This window comes from Panulirus ornatus, chromosome 30 (assembly GCF_036320965.1).
Source record: "Panulirus ornatus isolate Po-2019 chromosome 30, ASM3632096v1, whole genome shotgun sequence".
NCBI classification, from domain to species: Eukaryota; Metazoa; Arthropoda; class Malacostraca; order Decapoda; family Palinuridae; genus Panulirus; species Panulirus ornatus.
In genome coordinates this window covers 22,260,050-22,276,510 of record NC_092253.1, presented here as the reverse complement: position 1 = coordinate 22,276,510, position 16,461 = coordinate 22,260,050, and the positions used below count along the sequence as shown (strand labels likewise).

The following is a 16,461-nucleotide window of genomic DNA, read 5'->3' as shown; positions in this document are numbered from 1 at the left end:
ACAGAGGGGGGCCAGGTGAGGATATTCCACAAAGGCCCAGTCCTCTGTTCTTAACGCTACCTCGCTAATGCGGGAAATGGCGGATAGTTTAAGAGAAAAGAAAGAAGACTTAAAAGTAAGGTGAGGCTGGCTATTAAGTCGCTGATTCCTGTGTCAGCTAGGTAGTGCCAGGAAGGGAGCTAAAATCCCATTAGCTAACTCCATGTGTAAATATAACGAAGCATAAGTGTAACAAATTTTTATTTTACTATGCTGAATTAATCTTTGGTATGGTGGTAAATGAAATGGAGAAAACATGTTTCTATTATGTTACTAATGAAGGTTTGGAAGCAAGGCTCCTTAATGCTTTAGGGTTTTGCTGAGAGTTATGCTGATATTAGAGTTAGCAAAATAGGCATGCTGATATTAGAGTCAGCAAAATAGGCAGCTTATTTAAAGCGAGACAAGCTATTTTCCCGGCTTTGAAGAAATGCCAGGAGAGAGTGAGTGAAGAACAGTAAAAGATGCGAGTAAATGAAGCAAGGGATGTGGGTGAGGAGTTATTTCAGGAAACAGTACTGGATTGTGCAAGAGATGCATGTGGCATACGAGAGATGAAAGTTGGTCTGATTAGAAAGGGTATTGATTGGTGGGTTGAAGTAAACTTGCTGGTGGAAGGTAAAAGAAGGCGTTTGTGTGTTACAAGGAGGGAGTTCATATAATTGTGAGATGTATAAGAGAAAGCGGTAGAAGATCAAGAGGAAGGTGCAGGTGCTGAGGAAGAGTGCAAATAAAAGTTGGGATGATCAAGTATTTGTAAACTTTAGGGGGAATAAGATGATGATTTGGAAGGTTATTATGTGCAAAAAAAAATATAAATAGTATCCGGTGAAATGGCAGATTGGGAGGTGGTAACAAGTAATGACTAATTAGGGAGGAGCTGGAGTATTTTTCAAGCACTTGAGTGAGGTCGATCGTAGGGTGGCACATGTATGGTGTTTAGGTCGGGTTGGTATGCAAAGTGATATATGGAGAATGGATTGGTGAAGAGAGAAAGAGGTGGTGAAAACCTTGTGTAAGATGAAATGTGGGAAGGCGGCTTGAGTCTGTTGCCGTTGAATTTGCTGAGAAAGGTGGTGACGATTGTTGATTGGTTAATTAGTATTTTCAGGTATGTATGGATCTTGTGCCTGAGGATTGGCAGAGTGCATGTTTAGTGCCATTGTTTAAAGCAAGTGGTGATAAAAGTGAGTATTCAAATTACAGAGGTGTAAGTTCGTAGAGTATCTTTTATATGTGAGAATAGTGATTGAAAGTGTGAAGGCATGTACAGAGCATCAGATTGGAGAGGAGCAGTGTGGTTTCAGAAGTGCTAGAGGATGTGTGGATCAGTTTGCTTAAGGAATGATTGAGGAATATTCAGGGAAGTGGATAAATTTGTATGTGGCCTTTACGGATTTGGAGAAAGCATATGATAGGGTGGATGTAGATATATTGTGGAAGGTCTTAAGAATTTACTGTATGGAAGGAAAGCTGCTAGAAGCAGTGAAAAGTTTTGTTAAAGGTGTTAGGCATGTGTACACATTGGAAGAGAGGAGAGTAAATGGTTTCAAGTGAAGGTTGGTATGCGGCAGGTGTTTTCAATGTCACTATGGTTGTTTAATTTATTTATGGATGGGATGATAAGGGAGGTAAATCCAAGTGTCTTGGAGATGGGGGCAAGTGTGTAGTCTGTATGGGACGAGAGGACCTAAGAAGTCAGAAGTTGTTTGCTGTTTGTTGATGATACAGCACTGGTGGTATATTCGAGTGAAACTGCTGAAGTTGATGACTGAGTGGAAGTATGAGTGACAGGTAGAAGTTGAGTCAAAGTAAATAAAAACAAGGTTATTAGGTGTAGCAGGGTTGAAGGATAGGTTAGCTGGGATGCCAGTTTTGAGTCGAGAAACAATGGAAGTGCATGTGGTAGCGAATGGAAGCTGAAGTGAGCCATAGGGTTGGTGGTGGGCAAAGTTTCCATGACCGCTGAAGAATGTGGAGAGATCATTCTCGGGGGGGGGGGAGGTTATGTTGAAGGTTTAGTAGTCCCAACCATATGATAAGGATGCGTGACATGGATTGTAGATAAAGCTGTATGGAGAAGGGTGGATGTGTGAGGTGGATTAATCAAGCAAGTAATGAAACGGTAATAGAGAAATGTGGTAAGACGAGTATAGTTGAGAGAGCATAAGGGGATATGCTGAAATGGTTTGGACATAGGGAGTAAATTAATGGGAAAGGTTGACAAAGAGGATTTGTGTCAAGTGGAGGGAACAAGGAGGGTGAGACCAAAATGGATATGAAACGATTAAGCGAATAAGATTGTGATAGGGGCATGAACATGCGGTAGGGTGAAATGCGTGCACGGAATAAAGTGAATTGGAATAATGTGTTATCCTGAAGTGGATGTGGTGTCAGTGGATTGAACTATAACATTTGATGCGTCTAGGGTAAACCATGGAAAGGTCTTTGGAGCTTGGATGTGGATCGGGAGCTGTGGTTTGTGTTCATTACACATGACGTTTAGAGGGTGGATGTGGCCTTTCTTAGTCGCTAACGTGGGAAACGGCGATCAAAATACCCATTTTTGCTCTCCAGAATAAAGTTCTCGCCTTCTACTCATTCTTCAACGCTCCCAGAACCTTCGCCCCCTCACCCACCCTGTGACTCACTTCCGCTTCCATGGTTCCATTCGCTGCCAAATACGCTCCCAGATATCTAAAACGCCCATATATGCATATCAACACACACACACACACACACACATATTACGAATATATGATGTGGGAGGCAAGTTGTTAGAAGCAGTGAAAAGTTTGTATCGAGGATGTAAGGCATTTGTACGTATAGTAAGAGAGGAAAGTGATTTGTTCTCAGTGAATGTAGGTTTGCGGCAGGGGTGTGTGATGTCTCCATGGTTGTTTAATTTGTTTATGGTTGGGGTTGTTAGGGAGGTGAATGCAAGAGTTTTGGAAAGAGTGGCAAGTATGCAGTCTGTTGGGGATGATGCTACATTGCTGGTGGCTGATTCGTGTGAGAAAGTGCAGAAGCTGGTGCCTGAGTTTGGTAAAGTGTGTGAAAGAAGAAAGCTGAGAGTAAATGTGAATAAGAGCAAGGTTATTAGGTACAGTAGGGTTGAGGGACAAGTCAACTGGGAGGTAAGTTTGAATGGAGAAAAACTGAAGGAAGTCAAATGTATTAGATATGTTGGAGTGGATTTGGCAGCGGATGGAACCATGGAAGCGGAAGTGAATCATAGGGTGGGGGAGGGAGCGAAAGTTCTGGGAGCGGTGAAAAATGTGTGGAAGTCGAGAACATTATCTCTGAAAGCAAAAATGGGTATGTTTGAAGGAATAGTGGTTCCAACAATGTTATATGGTTGCGAGGCGTGGGCTATGGATAGAGTTATGCGGAGGAGAGTGGATGTGCTGGAAATGAGATGTTTGAGGACAATATGTGGTGTGAGGTGGTTTGATCGACTAAGTAATAATAGGGTAAGAGAGATGTGTGGTAATAAAAAGAGCGTGGTTGAGAGAGCAGAAGTAGGTGTGTTGAAATGGTTTGGTCACATGGAGAGAATGAGTGAGGAAAGATTGACCAAGAGTATATATGTGTCAGAGGTGGAGGGAACGAGATGTGGGAGACCAAATTGGAGGTGGAAAGATGGAGTGAAAAAGATTTTGAGTGATCGGGGCCTGAACATGCAGGAGGGTGAAAGGCGTGCAAGGAATAGAGTGAATTGGAACGATGTGGTATACCGGGGTCTACGTGCTGTCAATGGATTGAACCAGGACATGTGAAGCGTCTGGGGTAAACCATGGAAAGTTCTGTGGGGCCTGGATGTGGAAAGGGAGCTGTGGTTTCGGTGCATTATTGCGTGACAGCTAGAGACTTGAGTGTGAACGATTGTGGCCTTTGTTGTCTTTTTTAGCGCTACCTCGCACACATGAGGGGGGAGGGGGTTGTTATTTCATATGTGGCGGGGTGGCGATTGGAATGAATAAAGGTAGACAGCATGAATTATGTACATGTGTATATATGTATATGTCTGTGTGTGTATACATATATGTATACGTTAAGATGTATAAGTATGTATATTTGCGTGTGTGGACGTGTATGTATATACATGTGTATGTGGGTTGGTTGAGCCGTTCTTTCGTCTGTTTCCTTGCGCTACTTCGCTAACGCGGGAGTCAGCGACAAATTAAAATTATATATATATAAATATATCTTTCTTTCAAACTATTCGCCATTTCCCGCATTAGCGAGGTAGCGTTAAGAACAGAGGACTGGGCCTTTGAGGGACTACCGTCACCTGGCCCAATTCTCTGTTCCTTCTTTTGGAAAAAAAAAAAAACGAGAGGGGAGGATTTCCAGCCCCCCGCTCCCTCCCCTTTTAGTCGCCTTCTACGACACGCAGGGAATACGTGGGAAGTATTCTTGCTCCCCTATCCCCAAGGATAATATATAAATATATATATATATATATATATATATATATATATATATATATATATATATATATAAATATATATATATATATATATATATATATATATATAAATATATATATATATATATATATATATATATATATATATATATATATATATATATATATATATTATCCCTGGTGATAGGGGAGAAACAATACTTCCCACGTATTCCCTGCGTGTCGTAGAAGGCGACTAAAAGGGGAGGGAGCGGGGGGCTGGAAATCCTCCCCTCTTTTTTTTTTATCCAAAAGAAGGAACAGAGAAGGGGGCCAGGTGAGGATATTCCCCCAAAGGCCCAGTCCTCTGTTCTTAACGCTACCTCGCTATCGCGGGAAATGGCGAATAGTTTGAAAAAAAAAAAATATATATATATATATATATATATATATTTATATCCCTGGGGATAGGGGAGAAAGAATACTTCCCACGTATTCCCTGCGTGTCGTAGAAGGCGACTAAAAGGGGAGGGAGCGGGTGGCTGGAAATCCTCCCCTCTCGTTTTTTTTTTTTTTTTTTTTCCAAAAGAAGGAACAGAGAAGGGGGCCAGGTGATGATATTCCCTCTTAAGGCCCAGTCTTCTGTTCTTAACGCTACCTCGCTAATGCGGGAAATGGCGGATAGTATGAGATATATTTTTTTTTTGCTTTGTCGCTGTCTCCCGCGTTTGCGAGGTAGCGCAAGGAAACAGACGAAAGAAATGGCAAACAGACGAAAGAAATGGCCAAACCCAACCCCATACACATGTATATACATACGTCCACACACGCAAATATACATACCTACACAGCTTTCCATGGTTTACCCCAAACGCTTCACATGCCCTGATTCAATCCACTGACAGCACGTCAACCCCGGTATACCACATCGATCCAATTCACTCTATTCCTTGCCCTCCTTTCACCCTCCTGCATGTTCAGGCCCCGATCACACAAAATCTTTTTCACTCCATCTTTCCACCTCCAATTTGGTCTCCCACTTCTCGTTCCCTCCACCTCCGACACATATATCCTCTTGGTCAATCTTTCCTCACTTATTCTCTCCATGTGCCCAAACCATTTCAAAACACCCTCTTCTGCTCTCTCAACCACGCTCTTTTTATTTCCACACATCTCTCTTACCCTTACGTTACTTACTCGATCAAACCACCTCACACCACACATTGTCCTCAAACATCTCATTTCCAGCACATCCATCCTCCTGCGCACAACTCTATCCATAGCCCACGCCTCGCAACCATACAACATTGTTGGAACCACTATTCCTTCAAACATACCCATTTTTGCTTTCCGAGATAATGTTCTCGACTTCAACACATTCTTCAAGGCTCCCAGAATTTTCGCCCCCTCCCCCAACCTATGATCCACTTCCGCTTCCATGGTTCCATCCGCTGCCAGATCCACTCCCAGATATCTAAAACACTTTACTTCCTCCAGTTTTTCTCCATTCAAACTTACCTCCCAATTGACTTGACCCTCAACCCTACTGTACCTAATAACCTTGCTCTTATTCACATTTACTCTTAACTTTCTTCTTTCACACACTTTACCAAACTCAGTCACCAGCTTCTGCAGTTTCTCACACGAATCAGCCACCAGCGCTGTATCATCAGCAAACAACAACTGACTCACTTCCCAAGCTCTCTCATCCCCAACAGACTTCGTACTTGCCCCTCTTTCCAAAACTCTTGCATTCACCTCCCTAACAACCCCATCCATAAACAAATTAAACAACCATGGAGACATCACACACCCCTGCCGCAAACCTGCATTCACTGAGAACCAATCACTTTCCTCTCTTCCTACACGTACACATGCCTTACATCCTCGATAAAAACTTTTCACTGCTTCTAACAACTTGCCTCCCACACCATATATTCTTAATACCTTCCACAGAGCATCTCTATCAACTCTATCATATGCCTTCTCCAGATCCATAAATACTACATACAAATCCATTTGCTTTTCTAAGTATTTCTCACATACATTTTTCAAAGCAAACACCTGATCCTCACATCCTCTACCACTTCTGAAACCACACTGCTCTTCCCCAATCTGATGCTCTGTACATGCCTTCACCCTCTCAATCAATACCCTCCCATATAATTTACCAGGAATACTCAACAAACTTATACCTCTGTAATTTGAGCACTCACTCTTATCCCCTTTGCCTTTGTACGATGGCACTATGCACGCATTCCGCCAATCCTCAGGCACCTCACCATGAGTCATACATACATTAAATAACCTTACCAACCAGTCAATAATACAGTCACCCCCTTTTTTAATAAATTCCACTGCAATACCATCCAAACCTGCTGCCTTGCCGGCTTTCATCTTCCGCAAAGCTTTTACTACCTCTTCTCTGTTTACCAAGTCATTTTCCCTAACCCTCTCACTTTGCACACCACCTCGACTTTGCTTTCATCTTCCGCAAAGTTTTCACTACCTCTTCTCTGTTTACCAAATCATTTTCCCTAACCTTCTCACTTTGCACACCACATCGACCAAAACACCCTATATCTGCCACTCTATCATCAAACACATTCAACAAACCTTCAAAATACTCACTCCATCTCCTTCTCACATCACCACTACTTGTTATCACCTCCCCATTTGCGCCCTTCACTGAAGTTCCCATTTGCTCCCTTGTCTTACGCACTTTATTTACCTCCTTCCAGAACATCTTTTTATTCTCCCTAAAATTTAATGATACTCTCTCACCCCAACTCTCATTTGCCCTCTTTTTCACCTCTTGTACCTTTCTCTTGACCTCCTGTCTCTTTCTTTTATACATCTCCCACTCAATTGCATTTTTCCCTGCAAAAATCGTCCAAATGCCTCTCTCTTCTCTTTCACTGATAATCTTACTTCTTCATCCCACCACTCACTACCCTTTCTAATCAACCCACCTCCCACTCTTCTCATGCCGCAAGCATCTTTTGCGCAATCCATCACTGATTCCCTAAATACATCCCATTCCTCCCTCACTCCCCTTACTTCCATTGTTCTCACCTTTTTCCATTCTGTACTCAGTCTCTCCTGGTACTTCCTCACACAAGTCTCCTTCCCAAGCTCACTTACTCTCACCACCCTCTTCACCCCAAATTTCACTCTTCTTTTCTGAAAACCCATACAAATCTTCACCTTAGCCTCCGCAAGATTATGATCAGACATCCCTCCAGTTGCACCTCTCAGCACATTAACGTCCAAAAGTCTCTCTTTCGCGCGCCTGTCAATTAACACGTAATCCAATAACGCTCTCTGGCCATCTCTCCTACTTACATACGTATACTTATGTATAACTCGCTTTTTAAACCAGGTATTCCCAATCACCAGTCCTTTTTCAGCGCATAAATCTACAAGCTCTTCACCATTTCCATTTACAACACTGAACACCCCATGTATACCAATTATTCCCTCAACTGCGACATTACTCACCTTTGCATTCAAATCACCCATCACTATAACCCGGTCTCGTGCATCAAAACCACTAACACACTCATTCAGCTGCTCCCAAAACACTTGCCTCTCATGATCTTCTCATGCCCAGGTGCATATGCACCAATAATCACCCATCTCTCTCCATCAACTTTCAGTTTTACCCATATTAATCGAGAATTTACTTTCTTACATTCTATCACATACTCCCACAACTCCTGTTTCAGGAGTACTGCTAGTCCTTCCCTTGCTCTTGTCCTCTCACTAACCCCTGACTTTACTCCCAAGACATTCCCAAACCACTCTTCCCCTTTACCCTTGAGCTTTGTTTCACTCAGAGCCAGAACATCGAGGTTCCTTTCCTCAAACATACTACCTATCTCTCCTTTTTTCACATCTTGGTTACATCCACACACATTTAGACACCCCAGTCTGAGCCTTCGAGGAGGATGAGCACTCCCCGCGTGACTCCTTCTTCTGTTTCCCATTTTAGAAAGTTAAAAAATACAAGGAGGGGAGGATTTCTTGCCCCCCGCTCCCGTCCCCTCTAGTCGCCTTATACGACACGCGAGGAATGCGTGGGAAGTATTCTTTCACCCCTATCCCCAGGGATAATATACATATATATATACACATATACATACATACACATACATACGCACACACACACACACACACACACACACATATACATATATATACATATGAAAAATGTAAGAAACAATTTAGAAAACTGAAACTTCTAGCTTGAAATGAAATGAAAAAATGAATGTCACATAATGGTTCAACCTCTGGCTATGGAAAAGGGAAATGTATAATTCATTTACACAAACGTCAATAGCAGTTCTCATCAATTTAACCACTGTATCAATAAGCTTCAATGTCTAAGCTACATTTTTTCCAATTTCACTATTTTCTTGTCAAAGCACCATGTATGAAAACTATCACTCCAGTAACACAACTATAAACATTTACTTCCCCTTTAAAAAAGTTCTGGGGAAGTCTGTCTCGATACACTGCGGGACACTCTACCACTTGGCGAGGTTTGTGTTGCAATGGTTCTTGATTCACAAACGTAGTAGCATCACTGGTGGGCGGAAGAACATTCTTGCAACCACAGCAAGGATCACAGTCCGTGCAACTCCATTATGATGGTTCTTCAGATATATATATATATATATATATATATATATATATATATATATATATATATATATATATATATATATATATATATATCTCATACTATCCGCCATTTCCCGCATTAGCGAGGTAGCGTTAAGAACAGAGGACTGGGCCTTAAGAGGGAATATCATCACCTGGCCCCCTTCTCTGTTCCTTCTTTTGGAAAAAAAAAAAAAAAAAAAAACGAGAGGGGAGGATTTCCAGCCACCCGCTCCCTCCCCTTTTAGTCGCCTTCTACGACACGCAGGGAATACGTGGGAAGTATTCTTTCTCCCCTATCCCCAGGGATAATATATATATATATATATATATATATATATATATATATATATATATATATATATATATATATATATATATATATATATACTCAACAAACTTATACCTCTATAATTTGAGCACTCACTCTTATCCCCTTCGCCTTTGTACAATGGCACTATGCACGCATTCCGCCAATCCTAAGGCACCTCACCATGAGTCATACATACATTAAATAACCTTACCAACCAGTCACTAATACAGTCACCCCCTTTTTTAATAACTTCCACTGCAGTACCATCCAAACCTGCTGCCTTGCCGGCTTTTATCTTCCGCAAAGCTTTTACTACCTCTTCTCTGTTTACCAAATCATTTTCCCTAACCCTCTCACTTTGCACACCACCTCGACCAAAACACCCTATATCTGCCACTCTATCATCAAATTATATGGGAGGGTATTGATTGAGAGGGTCAAGGCAATTACAGAGCATCAGATTGGGGAAGAGCAGTGTGGTTTCAGAAGTGGTAGAGGATGTGTGGATCAGGTGTTTGCTTTGAAGAATGTATGTGAGAAATACTTAGAAAAGCAAATGGATTTGTATGTAGCATTTATGGATCTGGAGAAGGCATATGATAGAGTTGATAGAGATGCTCTGTGGAAGGTATTAAGAATATATGGTGTGGGAGGCAAGTTGTTAGAAGCAGTGAAAAGTTTTTATCGAGGATGTAAGGCACGTGTACGTGTAGGAAGAGAGGAAAGTGATTGGTTCTCAGTGAATGTAGGTTTGCGGCAGGGGTGTGTGATGTCTCCATGGTTGTTTAATTTGTTTATGGATGGGGTTGTTAGGGAGGTGAATGCAAGAGTTTTGGAAAGAGGGATAAGTATGAAGTCTGTTGGGGATGAGAGAGCATGGGAAGTGAGTCAGTTGTTGTTCGCTGATGATACAGCGCTGGTGGCTGATTCATGTGAGAAACTGCAGAAGCTGGTGACGGAGTTTGGTAAAGTGTGTGAAAGAAGAAAGTTAAGAGTAAATGTGAATAAGAGCAAGGTTATTAGGTACAGTAGGGTTAAGGGTTAAGTCAATTGGGAGGTAAGTTTGAATGGAGAAAAACTGGAGGAAGTAAAGTGTTTTAGATATCTGGGAGTGGATCTGGCAGCGGATGGAACCATGGAAGCGGAAATGGATCATAGGGTGGGGGAGGGGGCGAAAATTCTGGGAGCCTTGAAGAATGTGTTGAAGTCGAGAACATTATCTCGGAAAGCAAAAATGGGTATGTTTGAAGGAATAGTGGTTCCAACAATGTTGTATGGTTGCGAGGCGTGGGCTATGGATAAAGTTGTGCGCAGGAGGATGGATGTGCTGGAAATGAGATGTTTGAGGACAATGTGTGGTGTGAGGTGGTTTGATCGAGTAAGTAACGTAAGGGTAAGAGAGATGTGTGGAAATAAAAAGAGCGTGGTTGAGAGAGCAGAAGAGGGTGTTTTGAAATGGTTTGGGCACATGGAGAGAATAAGTGAGGAAAGATTGACCAAGAGGATATATGTGTCGGAGGTGGAGGGAACGAGAAGAAGTGGGAGACCAAATTGGAGGTGGAAAGATGGAATGAAAAAGATTTTGTGTGATCGGGGCCTGAACATGCAGGAGGGTGAAAGGAGGGCAAGGAATAGAGTGAATTGGATCGATGTGGTATACCGGGGTTGACGTGCTGTCAGTGGATTGAATCAGGGCATGTGAAGCGTCTGGGGTAAACCATGGAAAGCTGTGTAGGTATGTATATTTGCTTGTGTGGACGTATGTATATACATGTGTATGGGGTTGGGTTGGGCCATTTCTTTCGTCTGTTTCCTTGCGCTACCTCGCAAACGCGGGAGACCGGCAAAAAAAAAAAAAAAAAAAAAAAAAAAAATATATATATATATATATATATATATATATATATATATATATATATATATATATATATATATATATATATATATATATATATATATAACACTTAAAAATACACATAGACATGCATACACATGTACATATTCATACTTGCCTCCATCCATCACTATCGCTACCCTGCCCCACAGGAAACCATTGGTACCCCGCTTCAGCGAGGTAGCCCCAGGAAAACACAAAAAGGCCCACATTAGTTCACACTGTCTCTATCTGTTATGTGTAATTGTAATGCACCAAAACCACAGCTTATCCACATCCAGGCCCCACAGACCTTTCCATGGTTTACCCCAGACGCTGGACATGCCCTATCAACTTTAGTCCTTCTGATGTAAACATAACCACTATTTACGGATGACTACATTCATGCACTGCAAGCGGCTACATCTTTTCATGAGCAACCTTGGTTGCCCAATACTAAAAGATTTATACATAACGTATTCAGCACATGTATCATTTACCTCAAAATAAAGCAAAACTATATAAAACCTATCAATTTTTAGACTTCAGTCACAAGAAACGGCAGATAATTCTAAAGGGTCTATTCTCTATTTTTCTTTTTTATATTCAACTACCTCCAAAAGGATGGCTACAAACTAAGAAAGCAACTTGACTACAAAGAACAGAAAATGCCCAAGGAAGCCCCTCATGCCTATGCTACAACTACCCACTGCTTAGCAACCCAACCCTGCACTCTACTTACATAGACATACACACATCACTACACTTAATGAAGTGTGGTTTATTGCTTTATCAGTACAAATCCTATTATTCGTGTGTGTTTAAGGAAGATCTTAGAAAATTTGATATAATCCTGCAATATTTTGAATTATCTTTACTTAAATCATACCTTTCAGTGTAGATTGACTGGATGTCTTGATTGGAGCATACTTATTAATACTTTTAAGCATGCTCTTTTTTTTTTTTAGGCGTGTTAGCCCTCAACCCGTTTTCTTCTACGTCAGTCACTACAGTAGCGCAGGTGACGGTAAACAAGCGCTCAGAGAGCAATCAAAACAAACGTTATGTATGGCGGCCCTGTAGAGGACATGGATAATTCAATACACGAGGGAAATATCTTACCAACGTTTCCTCAGATTGAAAATGGGACCGAAGATAAGTACTATAAGAAGTACAATGCTGTCTTGAGGAGATGCAGTAATGTGCAAAAGGTAAGACTGAAGTGGCTAATTGTATTTTGGATCTTGAGACGAATATCAGGTAAAGACTCAGTAAATATGTAGTTCAGGGGCATCACAAAAGTAATGTTAATTTTTTATCTGGTATTATAGTGGCGCCCCTTATTCGGGACTCTACCTTTTGAAGGCCTCTTTGTGAAGGCAAGAACTATGGTATCCCTCTACACTCATGTTACAGATTATTTCTGAAATATCCCTGATAATCAAGAGGATGTAGTAGAATTAATGAAATACACATGTAATGCAGTAGGAGACATATTCTACAAATGAAACTTACTTATTCTGGAACAGTATCACTTTCTTAGTAAGATTTATAAGACGGTCACGCATTTTGTAGATAGAATTTTACGAATTTGGGACTGATAAATTCCTTGCTATATGTAGTGTTGATGTTAGAGTGTGGGATTTTGAGTATAACACCTAGAACTCCATCAAGATTTTGTCAAGTAGGTGAGGCTATGAAGTGGAAGGAATTTTTTGGGGGGAAAAACATACAAAATGAATAGTTAAAAATGTAATTAGTGCTTTCATTATGCTTTTGTTCAAAACTGGTAGATAGTCAATGAAGAGGAGGGACTCCTGTGACGGCCCGTTATATTCTTATATCATTATTTTTTTTATTAGGTTTGACTAATATTGAATATCTATATTTTTTCAAGGAAAATGAAATGTTGGTGAATCGTGTGTATCAAGTAAAGAAGGTTGTGCGAAGGCTTAGGAAGGAGAGGAAGTAAGTAGTGCATTTCTTCTTCTATTGAATATGTCAGTCTTTGCTGTAGCTTTGGTTTGCACTTTATAGTTATGTTTCAGTAAAGAAGGGTTTCTTGATATGGATTCATTAGATAGATAGTATTTAATATATTTATTAGGTATTTATAATTTTCCATATAAAAGAGACCTAGATTATTTTGGAATTTTACACTATTAATCTATTGCAGAATCTATTGCCACTGTTAAAGTGTATTTTATGACAGACCTTACTTATTATTTCTTAATGGAGAAATCTTTTGGTATAGAATATTACATCTATTTTACTTCAGTATTTTACCTTTGTAACATCTCACATATTATATTATCTTTTTAGAACCCTAGATTGTGTTGTATTATCGGTTTTCTAAGAATTTGGAAACTTTATATTTACTACATTGTTTTGCTTGTAAATAGCTGCAAAAGTGATAGAGATGTAAAGTATACATATAGATACCTGAAGATCATGTAAATAAAGTACTTTCACTTTGTGCTTCATTTCCTACTTCTTTTTCCTATGGTTAATATGTTCTTCATTACCTTTTAGCAAGTTTTCAAAGGTATCTTTTTTGCTCCTCCTCTCTTAATGGTGTTGTATCAGGAACAGAAAGACCGTGGCCTCATTTGTATGCATCCACTCTTTAGCTGTAATGTAAACCAGAGCCCACCTTCCACAGACTATTCCATGACTTAGCTATATCCTGGTTCAGCCCATTGATAGCATGTCGCCTCCCATATACCACATATACCAATTCATTCTATCACACATGCATGTCACACTTCCAAAAGTTGTGAATACTTTCCTTTGTCTTTTGTTTTTCCCTTTCATAATTCCCTCTGTATTTCAATTAAGGCTCGGCCTTCAACAACAACACAAAAAAGCCTTTCACCTTAATGAATGTTCAAGTCCTGATACGTTCTAACCCACTTGGAATCCAGCCACAAAAGCTTAAAACTGATTCAAATTGACCACTTCATTAAGGAAGAAGCTAAATACTGTGATTCGAAAAATTACCAACTGATAGCATTGACACTGCATATAATTTAAACTTTTGAAAGTCCAAAGGTATAAATTGACTGACTTTATATGTATTTTATAACCCAGTGTGGCATTGTTTGAGGGCAGGAAAATTTTGACTTTTCCATTTGCTTGGCCACTGATAAGATTGTAGTCATTGAAGAACAAATCAGAATGCTGATGTGATATACACAGACTTTGCAAAAGGATTTAATGAATGTGATCATTGTATTGTTGTGCATGAAATGCCTCATGACTACTCAGGAGATATTTGTGTGTAGTTAGGAAAGAAGGATAGAGAACTACTTGGTTTTAAGGCCAGTATAAGAAGCATACCTGAGTTATATCCATAGCCCATAAAAGAATTATCTTGTTGGGTAGTTGATCTTGATATTCCGTTAACTATGAACTTTTTCTTGCTCTTTCAGATTCCTAATGGAGGAGCTTGATAAACGAGGTGACAACTACAGAAGTTTGCCTTTAACAATTGCTATTGAAGAAGAGGACAAGTCTTTTGCCTTACCACAGGTAGATGAAATGTTTGTATCCGGTACATTAACAAGTGTAATATAAGCATTCCATTGGTTATAGTCAGAAAAGACACACTTAGGTGTCCTACTGTTGAGGCCTGTGTGAAGATACTTATGCTCTTATGTTACATGTGCTGTTGGACTTGCTGGATTGATTTTTATTGTATTTAAAGTTCTGCATTGATGCCAGGCTGTATATGTTATTTTATATTCTGTGCCAAATTTACAGTACTTGCAGTTTTCAGATTCTTTAAATATTCATTTTCTGTGCTGTTGAAAGGAGAAAAAGTTAATAGTGTATTTTATGCTACCACAATCCTCTGATCCTAATTTTTAAATGATGTACTCATCACTCAGACATCCAGCCTGCCTGCATTGGGAAGACCAAGGAGTACCAATTCAGCCTCGAATGTAAGACGTCAGGTGAGTTTATGAAACACAGTTAAAATAGGAATATATTCTTGTATCCCCTTTCATTCCTACAGGTATGTCATTTATGAAGCACTCAGGAGAGCTGATTTATTGCTTACAGAGTTTTTACATATATTCTCCATTTTATGATGAAGGAATCAATTTTTGTTCCATGTCCTGGCATAGATGTTCCAAAATCAGTCTAATTCTTTATAGGTATTTGGGAAGTTTGTTTCACAAGAACTGCATTCACATAAACTTTGATAACACAGCATTGTTTACTGAACACTTATTAGCCAATTTTATTTCATGTATTGACTAGGTAAAAATTAATAATGAATTGGAAAATCATTTTTATTATAGATCTCGTAGGAAATGATTAACAGAATAATGAATCATAAGTTGAGGATCATTGCTGAAATATTTATTATTGTATTCCTAATATGGTTAACGAATTGATATTAATGAACTTCAAATTAGACATCTGGCATTATATTTTCCCTTGTGGACAATAGCGTCATTATTTCTGACATAACCAGTGTGTTATGGTCAGGTCCGGGTGGTACAGTTTGTTGCGTTATACATCCAGTGACCTATGAGGAAGATCTCTGGGCTGGAGCCACTGGTACATACATCGACAGTCATTCTAGTAAATGGGCAAACAACTGTTGCCCCAGTTCAGTTGTTGACGACCTTTGCAAGAATCTCTTGATATAAGCTGGACCTATCTGTTGTGATTGGTATAAAAGTAACTATATTTTTTTTAGATTAAAAAGCAATGAATTTAATTACAGTCATAATTGAAAACACTCTGCTTCAGGTTTTTAAGTGCCAGCATAACCCAGGCAAACAACCTGATGGACTGGTCAGATGGTCAAACTGCTGGTCACCGCTTGCCCACATTTCGATACCCTGTTAGTTTTGGCCTGGAGGTTTAATTGCAATGTAATACTCTTCTTACACTTGGTGATAGTGATCAAAAAGATAACGTAAACACTTTTGTGGTCCTGTTATTAATTCATGGTTTAAAGTGCAGAACAATTTGAAAACTCTCAGCAAATCACACGGGTAGATAATTAAAGTGCACTTGCTTTATTTTGTAGGAAAAGACATTGGAGTATTGAAATATCAGGGGAATATTGTAACATTTGAGAACACAAAGATGGGATGTTTTTGAAAAAAATCCAAAATGAATGGTATGGGAAGGTGGGAACTC

General features: G+C 39.8%; 1 protein-coding gene across 3 annotated transcripts in view; it reads left to right on the top strand.

The window, feature by feature from the left end:
* The window catches only part of LOC139758474 (uncharacterized), a 38,515-nt gene continuing 22,054 nt past the window's right edge, over nt 1–16,461 (top strand). The window contains exons 1-5 of one of the 3 annotated variants that reach the window (XM_071679936.1): nt 1–120; nt 12,270–12,512; nt 13,199–13,269; nt 14,733–14,832; nt 15,192–15,257. In XM_071679936.1, coding sequence (XP_071536037.1) covers nt 12,366–12,512; nt 13,199–13,269; nt 14,733–14,832; nt 15,192–15,257 — 384 coding nt within the window. In that variant the 5' untranslated portion in view covers nt 1–120; nt 12,270–12,365. Of the gene's footprint in view, nt 121–9,597; nt 12,513–13,198; nt 13,270–14,732; nt 14,833–15,191; nt 15,258–16,461 lie in introns of those variants that run through there. The other 2 variants (XM_071679937.1, XM_071679935.1) reach the window with 2 other exon arrangements.